This window comes from Ursus americanus, chromosome 34, assembly GCF_024610735.1.
Source record: "Ursus americanus isolate L20-20 chromosome 34, mUrsAme1.1.p, whole genome shotgun sequence".
Taxonomy (NCBI): domain Eukaryota; kingdom Metazoa; phylum Chordata; class Mammalia; order Carnivora; family Ursidae; genus Ursus; species Ursus americanus.
The window spans coordinates 5227208-5251604 of NC_142160.1; the positions used below are offsets into that span (position 1 = coordinate 5227208).

Genomic DNA, 24397 nt, shown 5'->3' on the forward strand with positions numbered 1-24397 from the left:
AAATATGATGAATGTGAGAAAGCTTTTAGTGAGAAATCTGGTTTAAGATTACTACAGAGAACTCACACAGGAGTTCTGTGAATGTAATGAGCATGGCAGAGCCTTCACTACAGATCAGTCCTCAGAGGACATCAGGAAACTCATAAAGGGGAAGGTCTGTATTAATGGGATAAATGTGGGAAAGCCCGCAGTCATAAATTGGGCTTAAGAAAACATCAGGGGATTCACACAGTGAAAGGAACCCTATGAATGTAAGGAATGTGGAACAACTTAGATCCTGAAGTCAAACCCCAGAGATCACGCACAAGAAAGCCTTATGTGAACATACTGAGCAAACGAAAACATCGATTGCAAATCAAATACACGAGAGAACTATAGCTGTTCTGTTTTACAAACTTCAGACTCTTTTCCTGTGAGTTTTCCAGGGCTGGCCATTTGCCTGAATATTTGCCCAGCTTGGCCTGCCTCTGTCTACATATGTGTATGCCTGGCCTCACAAAACCTCTGACATGTGTTGGCTTATACAAGAATGCTTTTTGAGACCTTCCAGAGAGTATGTGTAAACATCAGCCTTCCCTGGATCCTAGAACCCTGATAGAGAGCCAGGAGTTCAGTGGATCGATGCAAACCTGTGGTCCTTGGTTGGAATCCGGACTTAGCTGCCTCCTAGGCCAGTGACCTCATCTCCCTGAGTCTGTTCCCTAGTCTGTAAAGTGGCAGCAGCGTCTGCCTTGCGTGGTTGTGGTAAAGATTCAAGTGCTCATGGTGGAAACAAAGCAATGTCAGTTCCCTTCTGTGTTTAGATAATTCACATCTCCCAAGAGATGCTTACGGATGAAGTTAGGGGGAAGAAGAGGCAGGAGCGTGGCTATGACAGGAACTTGAAGGGATAGAGAGAGCTGAAGGAGGGATGGAAGCAGAGCAAGAGGAATCCGTGCAGTGCCCTGGGCTCATGGCTCCACCCCTTGGACCTTCACCAGGACAGTCCACATATCACCCCCTCATGACTCGAGTCTCCCTGGACGACCACAGTGGCGACTGAGTGGGTCCCAGTGGACTGTCTGCAGAGACATGCGTCTCTGGTGTTCACAGATACAAGCTCAGGGCCACGGCAACCATCTTCAGACGTGTGTGGACTGGAAATGGGCGAAAATGGGAGCTCTGTTGCCAGAACACATTTGGGGACTCTAAGGATTTGGGTGAAGTCTGGGTTTCTCGACCAAGCCTTTCTTGTAGTTTCTTTATAATCTTTAAAATATGTAAAGGCTAATAACTACATTATTCAAATTTTACTTAAAGCAACTCATAGTTTGATTTACAGATGCATTTCTCTTTAAAAGAAACATTTATTAGTATTACTAAAGGAAACCAGTTTATAACTTGCCATCTATAGAAACTAATTGAAAAAACATGTGCAAAAACAGAACAGCAACTTAAAAATTGTAAATTTATGATCTCATCAGTTTTTTTTTTTATTATCTTGTTAGTCACCATATAGTACTTCATTAGCTTTGATGTAGTGTTCCATGATTCATTGTTTGCGTATAACACCCAGTGCTCATTAAAGATCATCTCTGACATTAGAAAAATGACTTGAAGGAACCTGCTAGATATAGGAAGGACTATCAGGTCTTGGGGGCTTTCAGTCACTGAAATATCTCACTGTCTCAAAGTTCAAAGGGCTGACGTGACCTAAGCTAATTTCCATAAGGGGGAAGGAAGGATGCGGCTCAAACCAGTTCTGATGGAGGCATTCACAATTAAAGTGTACGATTTCTAGATTATGGGCATGATCCCAAGCAAAGACCTGTTACAGACCAGCACTCATTCCCCTATGGAAGCAACTTATTTCCCTGTGTTTAGAAGTGGAGTTTGGGATACCTGGTTTGTTTGGAATGTGGCCTCTGCACCATTTCAGAATGCTCCCAGTCTGAGGAAAATATGCTCATGGTTGGTTTTAGGGGCCCAAATATATGAAACTGGCTCCGGGTTCCCCTGCCATGTTATGGGCAAATCAAGTTCTGAGGAAGAAAAGTGTAATTCTTTCACACAGTCTCATCCTTTCCGTTCCCATCACCAGAGCTGTAGTTCAGACTCTTTCTTCTAAGACACTAAAATGTAGCGATAATGTGGGAAACATGCCCATTGTGGAACATAACGGAATGTGTGTCTGTGAACCCACCACCTAGCTCAGGAATAACAGTATCGGTCATGACAGTGTATCTACTGGTATACTCTTTCCCTGTCTGTCCCCTCCCTCCCAGAGGCAACAACTTCAAAATTGTGTGTGTGTGCATGCGTGTGTGTGTGTGTGTGTGTGTGTGTGTGTGTGATTTGGCTTGAAAAAACTAGCATGATGAATTATAAATCTGTAAACAGTAATAGTTTGGTTCTACTGATTTCAAGGTTAATTAGAATGGTCGTATGTCCTGCTATTTTTGATTCAATGTTACATACCTAACATTTGTACATATTGATTTATAGGGTTGTACTTCACTCAGTTTCATTTATGTACAGCTTGATATTAAAATGTATTCATTTGTGGTTTTGCCCACATATTTTGGAATAGAGAAATGTATTTCTAAATTCTAACTTCTTGAAGGAAAAGAAAAAAAGAAATGGAAAGGCTGGGTTGCGAGCTTATGCCAGGATGTTGATAGGAAACTTTCTGACTCAGTTTACCTGGGCTGCAGGATCTCAGCTGGAACTGTCCCATAGTCTAAAAGATGGTGTACAGTTACCAAGCAGGACTTGGAAAGATGTGTCCAGAAGCTACTCTGTGACTGATAAGTTCAGAAAACATGATGGGGTAGTTAGGGAGTGTTTTCTTCTTGATATTTGTTGGTAGCTTTTTAAAATTTTTTACTTAGGTAAAATATGCATAACATAAAATTTACCATTTTAATTATTTCTGAAGTACCTTTTCGGTGGCATTAAATATATTCACAGCGTTGTGCAACCATTTACCTCCATTCATTTCCAAAACTTTCTTCATCTTCCCAAACTGAAATTCTCTATCCATTAAACACTAACTCCCCAATCCTACTTCCAGCCCCTGGCCAACACCATTCTGCTTTCTATCTTTACTGGTTTGACTGGTCTGTGACATCATCTACATGGAATCATTTGTCTCCTTGTGACTGATTGATCTTACTTAGCAGAGTGTCTTCGGGATTCATCAGTGTGTGTAAGAATTTCCTTCATTTTTTAAGCTGAATAATATCCCATTGTGTGTTTTCTTTATCCTTTTTTTATTTTTTGTTTATCCATTTTGTTTATCCATTTATCTGTCCACGGGCGCTTGAATTGCGTCTTCCATTTGGATATGGTAGATACTGCTGCTGTTAACATGGGTGTATGAATAATTAATTCTTCAAGATCCCACTTTCAGTTCTTTTGAGTACGTACCCAGAGGTAGAATTTCTGCATCCTACAGTAATTCAATTTTTAGTTTATTGAGGAACCATTACACTGTTTTCCATAGCATCTGCACCACTTTACATTCCCACTAGCAGTCCACGAGGGTTTTGATTTTTTTCACAATGTCCCTGATACTTGTTATTTTCTATTACTTTGGTAATAACCATACTAATCCTAATGATTAGTGAGATTGAACGTCTTTTCTTGTCCTTATTGGCATTTGAATATCTTCTTGGGAGGACTGTGTACTGAAGCTTTTTACCCATTTTTTAATTAGGTGGTTTGTTTTGTTGTTGTTAAATTGTAGAAGTTCTTTATGTATTCAGGGCATTACTCTCCTGATGGATATATGGTTTCCAGGTATTTCCCCAGTTTTGTGACTTGCCTGTCTATTTGTTCTGTCAATAGAATCTTTCACTTATTTCAGTTTATCTGTTTTTTTCTTTTGTTACCTGTGCTTTTGGCATATTTAGTAAATCATTGCCAAATCTAATATCATGAAGCTTTTCCCCTGTGTTTTCTTCAAAGAGTTTTACAGTTTTAGCTCTGATGTATAGATCTTTGATCCATTAATCTTGTAAATAAGGTGTAAGGTAAGGGTCCAACTTCATTCTTCTTTTTTTTTTTTTTTAAGATTTTATTTATTTATTTGACAGAGACAGCCAGCCAGAGAGGGAACACAAGCAGGGGGAGTGGGAGAGGAAGAAGCAGGCTTCCAGCGGAAGAGCCTGATGTGGGGCTCGATCCCAGAATGCTGTGATCACGCCCTGAGCCAAAGGCAGACGCTTAACGACTGCGCCACCCAGGCGCCCCCAACTTCATTCTTCTGCATGTGGATATCGAGTTTTCCCAACAGTATTTATTGAAAAGACTGTCCTCTCCCCACTGAATGCTCTTGGTATCCTTATCCACAATCGTTTCACCTCATACGTTGAGGGTTTATTTCTTGTCTCTCTATTCCATTGATCTATACGTCTGTCATTTTGCCATTACCTCACTATTTTGATTACTGTGGCTTTGTAGTAACAAATACTAAATCTGTAGATTGCTTTAGGTAGTATGGATTTTAGCAGTATTAATTCCTGTAATCCATGAACATAGAACCTTTTCTCATTTATTTGTGTCTTCAGTTCCTTTCATTAAAGTCTAATAGTTTTCAGTGTACAGATGTTTCATCATCGAGGTTAAATTTCGTCCTAAGTATTTTCTTGTTTTTGATGTTATTGTAAATAGCATTCTGTTCTTCATTCTCTTTCTGGTAGTTAATTGATATCCGTAGATATACAGCTGATACTTCCATGTTGATTTTGTGTCCTACAACTGTACTAAATCCATTTATTCATTTTAACAAGTTTTTGGTGTTTTTTTTTTTTAGGGTTTTATATTTAAGATCACATAATCTGCAGACAATTTACTTCTTCCTTTTGGATTTGGATGTCTTTTATTTCTTCTAACTGCCTAATGCTTTGGGTAAGGCTTCCAGTACTGTGTTGAATAGCAGTAAGCACCCTTGTCTCGTTACCTCATTGTAGAGGAAAATCATTCAGCTTTTCACCATCAGGTATGATGTTAGTTGTGGGTTTGCCAAATGTGGCCTGTGTTAAGTTGAGGTACTTTCCTTCTATATCTGCTTTATTGAGCCATTTATCATGAAAGGATGTGGAATTTTGCCAAATGCTTTTTCTGCCTCTGTTGAGATGATTGTATGAGTTTTATCTTTCATTCTATTAATGTAGTGTATTACATTTATTGATTTGCATATGTTGAACCATCCTTGCATCCAAGGGATAAATTCCCCTTTGATCATCATGTATGTTCTTTTACTATGCCTTTGAATTCAATTTGCTAGTATTTTTTGAGGGTTTTTATATCTGTGTTTATCATGTATATTGGCCTGTAATTTTCTTTTCTGGTAATGACCTTTATTATTTCTTCTTTGACCCATTGTTCAAGATTGTGTTCAATTTCCATATATTTGTGACTTTGGGTTTTGGTATGAGGGTAATGCTGACCTTATAAACTGAGTTTGGGAGTCTTCCCTTACCTTCAGTTTTTTGGAAGAGTTTGTGAACAGCTGGCATTATTTTTTCTTTAAATGTTTGGTAGAATGCGCTGGTAAAGCCATCTAGTCTTATATTTTTCTTTGTTGGGAAAATTTTGATTATTGCTTCAGTCTTACCCATTATTGGCCTATTGAGATTTTCTTTCTCATAATTCAGTCTTGTTGGATTATATGATTCTAGGAATTTACCCATTTCTTCTAGGTATCCAGTTTGTTGGTTTTTAATTGCTAATAGTTGTCTCCTATGATTCTTTTTATTTCTGTGGTATTAGTTGTAATGTGCCCTCTTTCATTTATAATTTTATTTACATGAGTCCTTGTTTTTTCTTGGTTAGTCTAGCTAAGTATTTGTCAGTTTTGTCTTTTTAAAAATAGCTAAGTTTTATTGACCTTTTAAGACTTTATTTATTAGAGAAAGAGCACAAGCTGGGGGGGGGCGGGTAGAGGGACAAGCAGACTTCCCGCTGAGCATGGAGCCCACCATGGGGCTTGATCCCAGGACCCCTGAGATCATGGCCTGAGCCAAGGGCAGATGCTTAACCAACTGAGCCACCCAGTCGCCCCTAAAATTGTTTTTCTAGTCCTTATTTGATATATTTCTGCTCTGATTTTTATTATTTACTGCTGCTAACTTTGGGCTTAGTTTTTTCTTTTTTTTTTTTTCTAGTTCTTTGACCTGTAAAGCTTGATTAATTGTATATCTTTCTTTTTTTGTGATTTAGGCATTTATCAGTGTAAACTTTTCCTTGGAATTGCTTTTGGTGCATTGCGTAGTTTTCAGTATACTGTTTCTCCAATTTGTTTGCCCCCAGATACGTTTCTGTTCATTATTTCTTCTTTGACCCATTGTTTGTTTAAGAGTGTGTTTGATTTCCATATAGTTGTGACTTTCCAGCATTCTTCCTATTACTCATTTCTAGATTTCATACCATTGTGGTTGGAAAAGATAATTTGATATGAATTCAGTCTTCTTAAAGTTGTTAGCTTGTTTCGTGACTTAACATAGTATCTGTCCTGGAGAGTGTTCTGTGTGCACTTGAGAAGAAGGTGTATTCTGGGTATTGGATGGAGTATTTCCTGTACGTGTCTGTTAGGTCCATTTGCTCTCTAGTGTTATTCAAGTCCAGTGTATCATTTATTTTCTGCCCAGATGATCTGTCCTCTGATACAAATGTGATATAGAAGTACACTACTATTATTATATTGCTTTTTCTCCTTTCACTCTTATTAACGTTTGCTTTATATAATTAGATGCTCCTATGTTAACTGCATATATACTTACAATTGCTATAGTCTCTTAATGAGTTGACCTTTTATCTTTATAATAGTGGGTTCACCTCTGGCCACATGGACTGATGTGTCTCCTGTCAGGTCCCTCGTTTTACAGTTTCCTACTGGATCCCAAAACTACAAAGGCACTTTTGTACTATGATGGCTGCCAAATTATTGTTAATGAGGGGTGATAGGCATAGAGGACCTCCTATTCTGCCACCTTACTGATGTGTGTCTTCATTTGGGAATTCTTCTGGTAGTAAATTTTGAAATAAGGTAGTGTGAGACTTCAGCTTTGTTCTTTTTAAGGTGGTTGTATCTTCAGGGTCTCAGAGGTCTGTATGAATTTTATAATAAAATTTTCTGTTTCTTTTTTTTAAGACATTTATTTGAGAGAGAGCACAAGTGGGGTAGAGGGCAGAGGGACAGAGGGAGAAGCAGACTCCCCGCTGAGCAGGGAGCCCAACACGGGCTGGATCCCAGGACCCTAAGATCATGACCTGAAGGCAGACACTTAAGTGACTGAGCCACCCAGGCACCCCTCTATTTCTCTTTTTAAAAAATTGCCTTTGGGATTTTGACAAGGACTGCATTAAATCTATATATCTGCTTTGGGTAGTATTGACATGTTATCAATTTTTCAGTCTTCCAGTCCATGAACATGGATGTTTTTATTTGCATTTGTATCTTCTTTAATTTCTTACAGCAATGTTTTATAGTTTTCAGTGTATAAGTCTTTGACCTCTTTAGGTAAATTTATTTCTTAGTGCTTTATTTTAAATTCTATTGTAAATTCTATTGTAAATTAATTTTTTTATTTTTATTTCCTGATTTTTCATCCCTAGTGTTTAGAACGACAACTGATTTTTTGTTATTGATTTTTGTATCCTACAACTCCTCTGAATTCACTTATTAGTTCTAACAGGTTGTGTGTGTGTGTTTGTGTGTGTGTGTGTGTGTAATCATCAGGGTTGTTTACATTTAAGATCATGTCATCTGAACAGAAATAATTTTGCTTCTTCCTTTCCAAATTGGCTGTTTTTTATTTCTTTTTCTTGCCTTATTGCTCTGGCTAGGATTTCCAATATTGTGTTGAATAAAAGTTGCATGAGCAGCCACCTTTGTCTGATTCCTGATCTTGGAGGAAAACCTTTCGGTCTTTCCATGTCTAGAACGATGATAGCTATGGATTTTTCATGGATAGCTTTTATTATTTTGAGATTCTTTCCTACGTGTTTTTTTTTCCTTGAGGGGCTATTGAATTTTGTCAAATGTTTTTTCTTCACCAAGTTAGACGATCATATTCTTTTCATTTTATGATGTTAATGTTGTGTGTTACATTGACTAATTGTCACATGTTGAATTATCCCTGTATTACAGGAATCAATTCCACTTGGTCATTGTACAGCCCTTTTAATATGCCATTGAATTCTCTTGGCTAGTGCTTTGTTGAGTAATTTTACTTCAGTATTCCTAAGTGATATAGTGTATGGTTTTTCTTGTAGTATCTCTTCCTATGTTTTATATCAGAGTAATGCTGGCCTCTTCTTTGGAAAAGATTGAGAAGAATTGATGTCAAGTCTTCTTCAAGTGATGGAATTGATAGAATTCATTATTGAATTCATCTGGTCCTGAGATTTTCTTTTTTGGGTGATTTTTGATTACTGATTTTCATGCGCTTACTAGTATTAGATCAATTAAGATTTTCTGTTTCTCTGTGTTTTAGTCTTGGGAGGTTATGTATTTCTAAGAATTTATTAATTTTATCTAGGTTCTCCCAACTTGTTGACATATGATTGTTCATAGTGCTCTCTTATCCTTTTTATTTTTGTAAAATTGGCAGTTTCCCATCTTTTATTTTTGATTTTAGTTATTTGAGTATTTTTTTCTTTTTCTTATTTAATCTAAGGAATGGTTGTCAGTTTTCTGGATCTTTGTGAAGAGCAAACTTTGTTTTGTTGCAGTTTTTTCCTATTGTTTTTCTAAAATCTCTGTTTTGTTTATCTTGACTCTAATCATTACTGCTTTGTTCCTTCCAGGTTTGGATTTTTGTTCTTCTTTTTCTTATTAAGGTTTAAGTTTCGGTTCTTGATCTGAGATCTTTTTTCTTTTTTAAATGTGTTTACAATTATAGACTTCTCTCAGCACTATGACATTTCTGCCAAGAAGCCTATTGATAATTTGATGAGTTACTTTTCATTTGCTATTTAGCTCTGTGCTTTGGCTTTCAACAGTTTGATTATAATGTGGCTCAGTGTGAAATAAAGTCTCTTTATTGTATATAACATCATTGTCTATGTAGAAAACTCTAAAGCTGCAGAAATACTCTTAGTACTAATACACAAATTCGGCAGAGTTGCAGCATATAAATTCAGTTTCCAAACATCACTTTTCTGTATACCAAATTCAGCAGCCAACTGGAATTTGAAATTTAAGAAAATATCATTTATAATAGCACTAATAAATGAAATACTTAGGTATAAGTGTAGTAAAATATGTGCATAATCTTTATTTAGAAAACTACAAAATGCGTTGAAAGAAATCAAAGATCTAATTAAATGGAGAGCTATACTGTGCTCACGAATTGAAAAACTTAATGGTGTTCTGATTTGATCTATAGGTTGAGCAAAATCCCGGTCAACAGCAAGGTCTTTTGTAGGCATGGACAAGCTGATTTTAAATGCATATGGAAAGAAAAAACTAGAGAATCCAAAACGATTCTGAGAAAGAAGTTAGAGACTCAATATTGGCCCATTTGAAGCCTGACTCTAAAGCTACAGTAATCCAGACTGGCAAAGGATAGATGGAGACCTAACTCAGTGGAATAGTGAGCCCAGAAATAGGCCAACACAAATATATTTTCCATAAAGGTGAAGGACAATTCAATGAAGATAAGGTGGTCTTTTCAACACATCATGTATAATAACTGGATGTATGCAAAAAAAAAAAAAAAAAGAATTTCAACACATCCTCACATCTTTCACAAAAGTTAATCTAATCAAAATTGATCTTAGACTTAAATGCAAAGTACGTAAGTAGAAGAAAACACAGGAGAAAATCTATCATTCAGATTTAGTGATTAGTTTTTATTTATTTATTTATTTAATTTTTAGTGATGAGTTTCTAGTTAAACAACAGCAAAAGCACAATCCATGAAAAAAAATTGAATTCAATTTTGTGTTCAACTAATGTCACACATTTTGTATTACTTGTCTTATGCGGAACTACCCTTGCCGTTCAAGGATGAACCTCACCTTGGTCGTGATGTATGATTCTTTTTGTACGTTTGTAGTTTGTTTGCTAGTCAATTTTTTGAGGAATTTTGCATGTATAATAATAAAGGAAATTAGTCTGTAGTTTTCCTGTGGTGTCTTTCTGGTTTTAATATCCAGATAATATTGGACTTATGAAATGGGTTAGAAAATGTCTCTTCTTGTTTGAAACACTTTGTAAAGGGTTAGTGTTATTTCTTTGTCAAACTTTTGGTAGAATTTACCAGTGAAGCCATCTCATCCTGAGCTTTTCTTTGCATGAAGTTTTGTTTTTTGTTTTTTGTTTTTTTATTACTGCTTTAGTCTCTCTTTTTTTTTTTTATAGACTCATTTAGATATTCTATTTTCTCTTGAGTTGTTTCAGTAGTTTGTCTCTTTCTGGAACTTTCTCTATTTCTTTTGAATTATCCAGTTTTTTGGTATACAGTTGGTTATAGTTTTCCCTTAACATTCTCTTTCTGCAACTTGGTCATGATATTCCTCCCTTCATGCTTGATTTTTAATTTGAATCTTCCTTTTTTATTCAGTTTAAGTAAAACCTGTCGATTTTATTTTTTTCAAAGAACCAGCTGTTGCTGTTGCTGATTTTATGTATTGTATTTTTATTCTCTATTTCATTAATTTATATTTTAACCTTTATTATTTCCTTACTTATGATCGCTTTGGATTTAGTTACTCTTCTGTTTCAAGTTTCTTAAAATGGAACAGTATATTGATTTGGGATCTTAACTACTTGTTAAATGTAGGTGTTTACAGCTGTATATTTCCCACTGAGCACTGCTTTTGCTGTGTCCCAGTTTTGTTTTTTTGTTTGTTTGTTGCAAGTTTGCATTTAAATTCCATTTAGTTAACATATAGTGTACTATTAGTTTCAGGAGTAGAATTTAGTGATTCATCACTTACCTGTAACACCCAGTGCTCATCACAACAAGTGTTCTCCTTAATCCCCATCACCCATTTAACCCGACCCCTCACCCACCATCCCTCCAGTAATCTTCAGTTTGTTCTCTACAGTCTGTATTATGGTTTGGCTCTGTTTTTTCTTTTCCCCTATGTTCATCTGTTTTCTTTCTTAAATTCCATATATGAGTGAAATCGTATGGTGTTTTGTCTTTCTCTATTTCACTTAGCATAATACACTCTAGCTCCATCCACATCATTGCAAATTGTAAGATTTCATTCTTTTTTATGGCTGGGTAAAATTCCATTTTATATATTTATATTTATTTATATTTATTTTATATATATATATATTTTTTAATATATTTCTATTTCTGTACAGGCACACACACACCCCCAAATGTTCATCAGTCAATGAACATTTGGGTTCTTTCCATAATTTGGCTATTGTTGATAATGCTGCTATAAACATTGGGGTGCATGTGTCAAATCAGTATTTTTGTATCCTTTGAGTAAATGCTTAGTAGTACAATTGTCGGATTATAGGGTAGCTCTATTTTTAACTTTTTGAGAAACCCTCATACTGTTCTCCGGGGTGGCTGCACCTGTTTGCATAGGAGTGTTTCCCTTTTTCCACATCCTCACCAACACATGTGGTTGCTGTGTTTTTAATTTTAGCTGTTCTGACAGATAAGCACATATCTTCTCCTATTCCATAGGCTGTCTTTTAGTTTTGTTGATTGTTTCCTTCACTATGCTGCAGATTTTTTCCTTGATGCAGTCCCAATAGTTCATTTTTGCTGTTGTTTCCCTTGCCCCTAGAGATGTGTGTAGTAAGAATTTACTACCATTTGTTGACGAGACCGTCTTTTTCCATTGGATATTCTTTCCTGCTTTGTCAAAGATTAGTTGGCCATATAGTTGTGGGTTCATTTCTGGGTTCTCTGTTCTGTTGCATTGATCTGTGTGTCTGTTTTTGTGCCAGTGCTGTACTGTCTTACTCACATTTAATGCAATCCCTATCAAAATATCACCAGCATTTTTCACAAAGCTAGAACAGACAATCCTAAAATTTGTATGCAATCACAAAAGACCCCAAATAGCCAGAGCAGTCTTGAAAAAGAAACGCAAAGCTGGAGGCATCACAATTCCAGACGTAAGGCGGCATTACAAAGCTGTAGTCATCAAGGCTGTATCCCAGTTTTGATGTGTACTTTGGTTCTCATTCATCTCAAAGCATTTTCTAATTTCTCTTGTGATTTCTTCTGTTTCACGTCTACATATTTGTGAATTTCCCAAATACCTTTCTGCTATTGATTTTCAAATTTGTGTAATTACACTTGGAAGACATACTTGGATTATTTCTACTCTTTTGAATTGATTGAGACTTGTTTTATGGCCTAGTCTATCATCCATCTTGAAGAATGTTCCATGTGTACTTGGGAGAAATGTGTATTCCAGGAGTGTGCTGTATGTGTCTGTTAAGTTTAATTTTGGTTTATAGTGTTCACATCTGTTTCCTGACTCATCTTCGGTCTGGTTGTGCCTGCCATTGAAAGTGGGCAATGGTTAAATTGCCTGGTTTTTCCTTCAATTCTGTCAGTTTTGCTTCTTGTATTTTAAAGCTGTTTGAGTGTTGGGGTATAAATGTGTTTATAATTGTTATGTCTTCTTGATGGATTGATCCTGTCATGATTTAAAACGTTCTTATAGTGACCATTTTTGCTTTAAAGTCTATTTTGTAGGATGAATGTAGACACTTCAGCTCTCTTCTGCTTACCATTTGCATAGTGTAGTTTTTCTATCCTTTTACTATCAGCCTTTTTGTGTCTTTGAATCTAAAGTGAGCATGTCTTTGGATCTTGTTTTATTTTAAATCCACTGTGTCCATCTCTGCCTTTTAATTGAAGAGTTTAATCAGTTTGCATTTAGTGTAACTCCTGATAGGTAAGATTTATCTCTGCCATTTTGTTTTGTATATATCTTCTGCCTTTTTATTCCTCAATTCTCTCACATCTGCCTTTTTCCACGTACATAGATACATTCTACCAGGGTTCCGGTATAATACCATTCTAATTCCCTTATTATTTCTTTTGGGAAATGAGTACCATAATGCTCTCCCTCGTTCCCCATCCTTCCTCGGATGCTGAGGTTATTCATTTTTTGCTGTCACTTTTTACAAAATTTGTCAGGATATGCTGCCCCAAAATATGCCACCTTGGCATATTGAATATTTCAAGCTGAAGGACTTTGAGAAAACAGCAGAAGCAGGAACACCACTCTGATCTTCCCCCACCTTTCTCCTCAGATATAGTTTTAAAAAAAGAAAAAACCCTCACATGAGAGGTGCCCTCCCTATACTTGGGAGAAAAGAGCATCTTTATCTTCAATACAGAGGGACTCTGGGAAGAATTCAAACAAACAGCACTTGCTGTTTCCCTCAGTTTTCTGGCCTTCCCTCATACTCTGGCCTGTTACAACTCTCCATGACTGACCACTCTTCCTCAAACCTAGCCTAGACATCCCTGGCTCTGTCTGGGTCTTCATTTCCTTATGAAGGTTCCTGTGTCACGTAAAACTAAGATAAATTAGTATGCTTTCTCCTGTTAATCTTCTTTGTCAATTTAATTTTCACACCCAGCCAGGAACCCTAAGAGGATCAAGGAAAGTTCTCCCCCACCACCACCACATTGTTTTGTATTTAGCAGTAATAATTTTACATTTTTTAAAATCATCCTCTGTTGTTATCCAGACCTTTTGGTCTAGAAATGTTATATTGCATGACAGACATAAGTGGGGTTTTTTTTAAGTATATAATTTTACAAGAAAATCACATCATATTTAAGAATTAGGACAGAATTTTTTTCAGATATGGACATATTTCTTTTCTTTTTAAATTTTTTATTTAAATTCAATTTAGTTAACATAGAGTTTATTATTAGTTTCAGGGGTAGAATTTAGTGATTTAGCAATTGCATACTACACCCAGTGCTCATTACATCATGTGCCTTCCTTAATGCCCATCACCCAGTTACCCCATATCCCTACCCACCTCCCTTCCAGCAACCCTCAGTTTCTTCCCTAGAGTTAAGATTCTCTTATGGTTTGCCTCCCTCACTGTTTTTATCTTATTTTATTTTTCTTTCCCTTCTGCTGTGTTCATCTGTTTTGTTTCTTAAGTTCCACCTACGAGTGAAATCATATGGTATTTGTCTTTCTCTGACTGACTTATTTTGCTTAGCATAATATCCTCTAATTCCATCCATGTTGTTTCAGATGGCAAGATTTATTTATTTTTTGATGGCTGAGTAATATTCCATTGTACATATATATATACCACATCCATTCATCTGTCAGTGGACATCTGGGCTCTTTCCATATTTTGGCTATTGAGGACATTGTTGCTATAAACATTGGTGTGCATGTGCCCCCTTGAATCACTATGTTTCTATCTTTTGGATAAATAACTAGTAGTGCAATACCTGGGTCGTAGGATAGCTCTATTTTGAACTTTTTGAGGAACTCTGTAGTGTTTTCCAGAGTGGCTGCACCAGTTTGCATTCCCACCAACAGTGTGATAGGTTTCCCCTTTCTCTGCATCATCAACATTTGTTGTTTCCAGAGTTGTTCACATTAGGCATTCCAACCAGTGTGAGGTGGTCTCTCACTGTGGTTTTGATTTGTATTTCCCTGATGCCGAGTGATGTTGAACATTTTTCATGTGTCTGTTAACCATTCGTATGTCTTCTTTGGAGAAATGTCTGTTCATGTCTTCTGCCCATTTCTTGACTGGATTTTTTGTTTTTTGGGTGTTGAGTTTGATAAGTTCTTTATTGTTTTTGGATACTAGCCCTTCATCTGATATGTCATTTGCAAATATCTTTTCCCATTCCATAGGTTGCCTTTTAGTTTTGTCAAATGTTTCTTTGCTGTGCAAAAGCTTTTTATCTTGATGAGGTCCCAATAATTCATGTTTGCTTTTGTTTCCTTGACTTTGGAGACGTGTCTAGCAAGAAGTTGCTGCTGCCGAGATCAAAGAGGTTGCTGCCTATGTTCCTTTCTAGGATTTTGCTGGATTCCCGTCTCACATTTAGGTCTTTCATCTATTTTGAGTTTATTTTTCTGTATGGTGTAAGAAAGTGATTCACTTTCATTCTTATGCATGTGGCTCTCCAATTTTCCCAACACCACTTGTTGAAGAGACTGTCTTTTTTCCATTGGATATTCTTTCCTGCTTGTCAAAGATTAGTTGACCATAGAGTTGAGGGTAGGCCAGAATTTTGAATTCCAAAGTTTTTTTTCAAGTGTATTTATACAACTTCCCCCTCTTTTTGTCTCAGTCATTTATCTAGTGAGGAAAGTATAAAAGATCTGTCAAAAGTTCAGAAATAACAGAAGTAAAACCACTCAGTCAATGAAATGGTAATTAGTAAAAGTTTATTTTGCACACACCAAAACGTTCATGCACCGGGAGCATGCAAACCAGACATGTAACGAGGCTCAAGGTATATTGTTATAGCAGGTCATAGAGTGGGAAGGCCCTGGCTGCTTATTCTTCACAGTGACTGGTTGTAATATTGGGACTTTCTTAAATAATAGGGTTAATGGTTACCTCCTGTCAATTTTGGGAAACAGTTCAAGTTTTGCTCATGATTTTCAGAGGCATAATCAAGAAATGACTCAGGTCAGGTACGCCTTGCTAAATTCAGCTTTGCGTATATGACTAAACTGGTTTCGGCTGTTCAGGGAATTTTCAAGGCTGATCTCCATGTGTTTTTTATTTTAACAGATGGATCCCATTCTGGTGACAGCTTATTTAGTAATCAAACTGCCTTACTGTGTTATGTACACTAAGAAAAGTGTGAAGGGAGTTGAGTTCAGTCGTATAGTCCATTGCTGCAAAGGTTGTGCAACTAATCTCAAAAGTTGAACATAGCAGCAGTGAGACATTTGCAGGAGAGGTTTGAAAGTCTACTCTGTTAGTGTGTGGAGGGGTCACAGTTCCTGTGATGTGTACACCCCAACTTGTAACTGCAGGCAGAATCACAGGTTAGGATCGCATTCAGTCCGCATTCAGTCCCTGCCTCAGAACCATAGAGCCAGTTAGCAGCTTAATTTCACATGTTCCCATCAGAGAACAAGTCATGCCCGTGAGCATTTGTATGTGACCCAGACAGTCCCGGCAGCATCCTTGCAGTTTTCGTAGTTTAGCCTCACACAGAGGTGTCCCAAGTCTCAGGCGGTGCCTGCTTTCACTCCATAGTTCACAGGAAAAATGAAACAGCCTAAGGCAGACAATATCAGATTACAAATTCAAGTGACAAGAAAGCCCTTTTTTATGCCGTCAGCTTTGGAGTCCAAATTCACCCATTCAAAATGCACATCAGGCCAGAAAATCAATCTCTGATTTTAGTGGAGTTTATTAGCAACGGAAAACTCCCCTTTTCAAGCTTTTTTTCTTTCTTTCTTTCTTTTTTTTTTTTTTTTTTTTTTTTTTTTTTAGTGTTAGAGATTGCCTCTCTTTTTATGTTGTCTCCCTTTTTCTAGAGACTCCAAGAGGCAAAAAAAATCATAGCAAAAGTCAGTACTTACTGTGTTGGTTTGTTTGGGCTGCTGTAACAGACTGGGTTGCTTGAACAACAGAAATGTATTTTCTCAGTTCTGAAGACTGAAAGTCATAGGAGACCACCCAAAAGTATGCTACTGTGGCATAAGGTTTATTTTCAGCTGACTATTTTGAAAAACAGAATTAGGAAAAACTAAAAACACCATAAATTTCCCTTTTGCAAAGGAAATTCACATTTATAAAGGTTCCCTCCGCCCCTGCCCTTTCCTCTGCCCTTGGATTCTGTGAGCCCACTGTCTTACAATTGGGACTCCCATTTTAGTTTTGTAGATGGCTTTTACCTCTCACATCAGAAGGCAGCAGCTCCTAGGCACTAAAGACGTGTTGCATTCCACCCCTTCATTTTTCCTTCTTCCAAATAGTGCTTTATAGTGCTTTTGCCACACTTCAGTGAGTCATTCTAGTGAATCCCACTTCTCATGCCAAATGAAGCAAGAGTCCCTAAGACCACCGTCAAATTTGATTATTTGCTGGGAGGCTTCACAAGACCACCTCATACTCGTGGCTATAATTTATCACAGCCAAAGGTTACAAAGCAAAATTAGCAAAGAGAAGGGTGCATGGGGCAAAGTTGAGAGGAGTTTAATGCAAACATCAGTGAGGTCTTTCTCAATTTGAATCACACAAGGTACATTTAATTCCCCCAGCCAGGAGTTGTGATGATACATGTGAAAAGTTGTCTACCAGGGAAGTTCATTACAAATTCACACCCAGTGTTTTTTTGGGGGTTTAGTCATGTGGGCACTGTCTGCCTAGCAGGTACATTCTCCCAGAAGGTAAAGCAAGTGTTCGATATAAACCACATTGTTTTCACAGTGTAGGCACGGTTGAGCTATTCTTATCATTTCCGAGAATGGTGAGAAGCCTTCCAAAATCTAGGTTTCTAGATATCAGCCTTGTAGGCAGACTTTTAAAGGACAGCAGTCAGTCCTGTTCTATTACCTGGTAGAACTCTTGAGTTTATTTGAGCAAAAATTGATCTGAATCAGGTGGCATCCGATCTAGCAGCTAGAAAGGAGCTCCAAGAAGCTGTACAAGTTGAGACTTTTATAGCTAGAAGGGAGTCGAAACGAGGAAGTTATACCAGGTGAAAGAGACTGGTTATTGCAAGGTTACTTTCCTGTAGGGGATGGCAGAGGTCTGTACGGGAGGTCACCTAACTAGTGCTGATCAGGTGATTCCTGATTGGTTTAAGTTTCCATTTCTGGGAGAGCGGAAACTGTTACTGAGTTCAGTTAGGTGGCATGGGGCTTCTTATAAGCAACTTCATTTGGTGCCTATTATTTTTAGCAATTCCCTCCTTTTAGGCTCAGTTGAGAGGTACGATCAAAAATAATAAGGCATAAGTGAATGTCTTAGTGACATCTAACAGGTCATGATGTTGGAGTCACATTCTTTGAGTTGGTCATTATTTCTGTTCCTTTTCTGACATTCTAAGAGAGATCATTTGGTGTTTGGTAGCTGCAAACATCCATTTTAAGCTTTTGAGGTAATACAGTACACCAGGGAAACTATTATCATAAGCAGGATAATTCCCAATGACTGGGGTGCACTTTGGAGCCATGGTCCCCAGGACCCAAGTCAATCAGAAGCAAACGAGTCGTAGAAAGACCCTGTCAAAGAAGTCACTTTCTAAAGCCACCTGCCTCGTTTAGTGACATGTAGCCAAGTGAGCTTCCCCAGAAGTGTCAATTCAAGTACAACAAGTGGAGTTGGTCAGAGCTCACATAGCTCCTTGCTCAGCTAAAAGATAATTGTGGCTACCAGTTATCAAGAACAACTCGGCCAGAGAGTCTGGGGACTTTGATTGGGAGGCTGCCGCTTTAGCAGCGGTTTCTGCCACTTCAAAAACATTTGGGCTAGTTTTTATATTTCTGAAAGTATACTTGATTGGTGTTTGTCTTTAAGCCAATTAAATAGAGCTCTTTACAGATTAACTTTGGCAATGCCATATGGAGGTAGAAAAATTATGACACATCTATAACGTACATATGTAGACATACATAAACAGACACAGAGATCTTACAGTTTTTATTTTAAAATGTGAGCCATGAGTCATGGTACAGTGATGCAGAACTCACTACTTTATAAAAGAACAGTTGAATCCAAATTGTGTTTCTGGCAGATTGAATAAGTTAAGGTTTCCAGGGGCGCCTGGGTGGCTCAGTTGTTAAGCACCTGCCTTCGGCTCAGGGCGTGATCCCAGCGTTATGGGATCGGGCCCTGCATCAGGCTCCTCTGCTGGGAGCCTGCTTCTTCCTCTCCCACTCCCCCTGCTTGTGTTCCCTCTCTCGCTGGCTGTCTCTCTGTCAAATAAATAAATAAAATCTTTAAAAAAAAAAAAAAAAAGTTAAGGTTTCCTGCTTAGATGGCTAAAGCTTTTTACTAATATTTGTGAAAGAGACTTAAAGTATTTTTCATAGGCCTGGTTTTCAAAATAGCCTCCCCCACCCCTTTTCTTTCCTCCTTCTGATAAGAATATCTTCATTCCTAGAGGAGACCAGGTAGAATATTTACATCTTAACAAGCACAGAAAAAGAATGTAAGTATCACCAAGAAAAACTTTTGTTCTCTAAGTCAGCTTTTTTACAATATCTGCAAGCCTTTTGAGATGAATAGGGGAGGTTTGAGGGTTGGTGGAAGGATAGATGGGCTATGAATTGCTTCTAGAGCCATATTTCTGTTCTTAGAAAGACTTGATTTGTAAGACAAGTACAGTTGTCTTTAATTCCTCAAAGAGTTGGGTTGTAATCTGAATTATATCAAGACTGACCCCACCCATCCAACTACTTCAGTTTGCTTCTTTATATCAGGGAGAAGAACTTCAACTAAAATGGAAATTAAGATTTTTATGTTCAAGTGCAGAGCTGTGTATCTCTAGAATGTTTTAGTAAATCCTAAAAAGGCTTCAGAATATTTTTCTTTCCCTCTGGGGGATACTTTCATCTTAGCATAGGGGAGAAGTCCTTTAAAAAAGTTCCTATCAGGCTCAGAATATCTGCTTCCAATTTGGCCAACTCCTGACTCCTTTCAGGGATGGCTGGTGGCATAGTTGGTTAAGCATCCAACTCTTGATTTTAACTCAGGTCATGATCTCAGGGTCCTGGGATCGATCCCTGCATCAGGCTCCATGTTCAGCATGGAATCTGCTTGGGATTCTCTCTTGCCTCTCCCTCTGCTTCTCCACCCTGCTTGCCCAGTCTCTCTAAAATAGATAAATCTTAAAAAAAAAAAAAAATCCTTTTAAATACCTAGTTGAGTTTCAGCCAAGACAAAGAGTAAATATCCTTGGCTGTGTTGAACAACCCCTTCGATAGAAGAGACATTCCCAAAGAGGATGCAAAAGATACTAACCCTTCTAAGGTTCAGAGCCACTCCCAAAGATAACCAAAAGAAATACTTAGACAATTCCCATGAGAGCTGGCAATAGCCAAGAGGACCCTAGATGCAAGTGGAGTGCAACCACATTTCTGCCCAGCCATATCTAGCTACAAATAGGGTGCAAATCCCAGTTCGGCTATATTTTGGAGGCCCCAGTTCTCAGGACACAAAAAGAGATAGGAAGGCAATAACCGTGCCTGGGAGAGAAAGATCAACAATCAGTGGCTTCCCAAAAGCAAATCCACAAGTCACAACTCAAAGACCTAATTTTTTAAAAATATTTCTTTGCCTATCAATCTGAATTTGGGAAGGAACAGACAATGTGAAATTTTACATTCCTGTCCACAAGCACCATAGAGATCTGGGGGAGCTGACTTTGGTAGGAATTCTCACACTTTGCTGGCTTCTGCCAGTTTTTGTAGCATCCCATCTATAGGCTCTGGAGTGATTGGGATGTCCCACCAGGTCTCATCCTGACCACCAAAAACTGTAGAAGAAAAAACAATTTCCCCTCTACTCTTTAGGGTGAGTGCCTCACTGAGACCCCTTATTCTGTAGGGCACCTTGTAAATGGATAAACATATCTAGGTTAAAAGTTCTCCACTGTCGTCACTGTAATTCAAGATTGTCTTTGGTTAGGTTAACCTGCTTCTTCCGCCTTAATATTGTATTCACCAGAGGCCTCACACTGGACCCAGTCCTGCTATGTTGGGCCTAGTCTGACCCCAGACCCAGTTCCATTGAAAAATGCCCCAGTCTATGGCTCAGTCGGTTAAGCATCAGGAGGGTATGGGGAGCTTGCTTCTCCCTCTGCCTTCACTGCCCCCGCTTGTGCGAGCACACTCTCTCTCTCCCTCTCTCTCACAAATAAATAAATAAAATCTTTTTTTAAAATGCCCCAGTCTAGGGGTGTCTGGATGGCTTAGTTGGTTAAGCATCTGACTCTTGATTTCAGCTCAGGTCATGATCTCAGGGTCAGGAGATGGAACCCCATATCCGCTTCCATGTTGGGCATGGAACCTGCTTAAGATTCTCTCAATCAGTCAATCAATCAGTCAGTAGCCCCAGTCCAGGAAAATAAATGCTCAAAGTCTGAAAGCTCATAAAGCAAAAGCTGTAGAGTGAGGATCTAAGATAGATTTACTTACAGCCTCCAGAGACAGCAAGAAAGCAGTGAGCTCAAGGGGTTCACTGATATACCTGCTTGCTTTTTGCCTCTTGGGACCATCAGGGGTCTCCTTCACTTCCCTCTTCTGACACCAGAACTTTTAAAAGGTAAACTGAGGCATATTAAAACTTTTAGTAGTTTATTTGAACAAAACCTGTTTGAATTAGGCAGCATGCATTTAGCAGGTAGGAAAGAGTTCTGAGGAACTATACAAAACAAATATCCTGAAGGAATAAGGAAATTCTACAAGGGCAAAAAAGTAGGATGGTTATTGCAAGGTTCCTTTCCTTTAGGGGATGACAGGGGCCTGTCAGGCAGATGACCCGCCTAGTGCAGAGCAGATGATACCGATCAGCTGGTTTAGGGTTCCATTTCAGGGGCGCCTGGGTGGCTCAGTTGGTTAAGCATACAACTCCTGATTTTGGCTCAGGTCATGACCTCAGGGTTGTGAGATCAAGCCCCAATTTGGGATCCGTGCTAGGCATGGAGCCTGCTTAAGATTCTCTCTCTCCCTCTGCTCTCACTACTATAGACTGAATATGTGTCCCTCCCAAAATTCATATGTTGAAATCCTTACCCCCAGAGTGATAGTGTTAGGAGGTGGGGATTTTAGTGTGCGATAATTTCATTTGGGTGCAGCCCTCATGATTGGGATTAGTGTCCTTAAAAAAAGACTTCACAAGCTCCTTAGCCTCTTCTGCCAAATGAGGGTACAGGGAGAAGATGGCCATCAATAAGGATGAAGACCTTCACTAGATAAGAGCCACGATCTTAGGAGTGCCTGGGTGGCTCAGTCGGTTAAGGGTCTGTCTTCAGCTCAGGTCATGATGCCAGGGTCCTGGGATCCAGTCCCACATCGGGCTCCTTGCTCAACAAGGAGTCTGCTTCTCCCTCTGCCCCTCCCCTTGTGCGCAGTCACACTCGCTCTCTCGCTCTCTCTCTGACAAAAAAATAAAATCTTCAAAAAAAAAAAAAAAAAAGAGCCATGATCTTGGATATCCCAGCCTGCAGAACAGTGAAAAATAAGTATCTCTTGTTTATAAGCCACCCAGTGTAAGGTGCTGTGTTACAGTAGCCCAGACAGACTAAGACACTCACCTGCCCCTCTTACCTTTTTCTCTGTGTACTTTTTCGTTCATTCCTGTAACCTTTCTTCCCCCGCAAGGAGTTAGTGGAAAGTGGGACTGTCAGAATGGGGACAGATTGACCGGTGCCTTCTGTGTTTCTGTGCCAGGATTTTTGGTTACATTATTCTCAGAACAACCCTGAGAGGTAGACGTTACTGTCTCCATTTTACAGAGGAGAAAACTGTGGTTCAGAGAATTAGTACCTGGTCTGACCAAAAACACATCTTTAGGAAGAGATGAAGTCATATGTACACTTGGGTATCCCTGCCTCCACCCTTTACTGAGTGGCCTGGAGCTATCAGTCTCTGCTCTCCTGCATGTTGCGTCCTGCAGGGGCTTGTCTAGCCTCTCGATGGTCTGCCTCAATTAATTAAATAATTAATTAAAAGAATATTTCCGTATTTGCTATAACTGTGCAGTAATATGCAGGGGGCTGGCGACACAGACATGTGCATGATGGCGTGGGAGTGACAGGTCAGGTAAGGCCTCAGACGAGGGGTCCCAACTAAGACAGTTCACAGGACAAGAAACTGCAGAATATGGCAGAGGAGAAGAGGGCTATAATTAAATACGGTGGGCTGGGAGGTCTGGCCACACTGTCTTTCCACTCAGATCCAGTTCCCACCCTTCTTTTAATGTCACCTGAGACATTTGTTTCTACCAGAGTTTTTGCTCACAGCCCAGGACAAGGAACAAGAGTAAGTGGTACTTTCTTTATCTGCCCCAGATTTCCCTCTTCCCTCCCTGATCTCTGCTCCCCCGGATGCTGTGGAGGTGTCCTGTGTCCCAGCCCATGGCTTCTCCATTAGCTGACCTTCTGCCTCCTACCCAGCACAGCTGGAGCTGATGTGTCTGTGGGCAGAAAATTTATTGGTTTCTTGGGCAGTGATCTTGTTTTCTCTGTGTGGCCTTCTTAATTTTAAGCTGTTTGAGATTTGGTTTATTTATATAGTCATTTATTTGTAACTTTTCCTAAACTCTGCCCTTAGAGGATCTTACAATACATATTACATTTGTAGTTATTTCCTTAATAGGTATTTAATGTAGTAACCGCCTCATTTAAAAAATATCCGATCTGGTCATCAGAGATCCAGATAAATCTTCTTCAGCCTGAGGTACCCACACATGTGTACAGTAAACTCACTTATTAATCCGACTTAGAATTAGTTAAATAGAAGTTACTTGGAAGCAAAAGAACCGTGCAGTGGTGGAGCTGAGGCCCCAAGCAGCTAGGATCATGTTAGGGTGGGGCAGGTGTGCCCACAGGGAGCAAGCATCATCTGTGGACTGATGATGTGAAAGGTAGAAACACCTGGGCCTGGACAGACACTGGCAGTGGCTTGGGACATCTGGGTGGCTCAGTCAGTTGAGCGTCTGCCTTCAGCTTGGGTCATGATCCCAGCGTCCTGGGATCGAGTCCCACAACAGGCTGCCAGCTGAGCAGGGAGCCTCCTCCTCCCCGTGCTTGTGCTCTGTCTCTCTCCCTGATAAATAAATAAAATCTTAAAAAAAAAAAAAAAGCAGCGGCTGGGGTACTTTTTACTCTTTCTTGGTCAGTTATGCTGGTTTGTAAACTGATCATCTCCGTGTAACTGACAGCAAATCTGTGCATTCATTCATTCATGCGTTCATTCTGTAATGTTTACTGAGTGCCTGCTATGCACTAGGACTACTCCAGGCACTGTGTACACGTCAGTGAATTAAAACGTGTGCTGTTCCCAGCTTACGGGAGCATCAAGCTCTGTAGGAACTGGAGCTGGCATAAGGAAACCTATACCGTAAGTCACGAGTTGCCAGAAGGTCAGGGTGCACAAGTCTGAGAATTAATACCTCCAGGGGACATAGTTGGGGTGAGAGTAGCACTGCCCTCTTCTGTAAGGTGATCATACTGAATATTGGAGAAAAATCCCCTCTCGCTTCTGGCAGGAGAAGAGCAAAAGGAACCATATTGAAATACACCACAGCATTCCTTTCTTAAGAAGGGCTGTCCTAAGGAGAAATTATTTAACCAAATTAAGACCCACTGGAGCTTCTTCAGAACCCAGCCGACATGGGGGAAGGTAAATACCCAAATCCAGCTGACACTAACCTTCCATGTGGGAGAAGAGAAAAACCAACTACAGACCCTTCTGGCCATCCTGCCCCACCTAAGGAGAGGGGGAACAGAAG

The 24397-nt window shown here is 38.9% G+C and overlaps 1 protein-coding gene across 1 annotated transcript in view; it reads left to right on the plus strand.

Moving 5' to 3' along the window:
* The window catches only part of LOC123776407 (uncharacterized), a 54170-nt gene extending 32089 nt beyond the window's left edge, over nt 1-22081 (plus strand). The window contains 1 exon segment of the mRNA XM_087858884.1: nt 1-22081. Coding sequence (XP_087715010.1) covers nt 1-81 — 81 coding nt within the window. The 3' untranslated portion in view covers nt 82-22081.
* Nucleotides 22082-24397: the final 2316 nt, after the last annotated feature.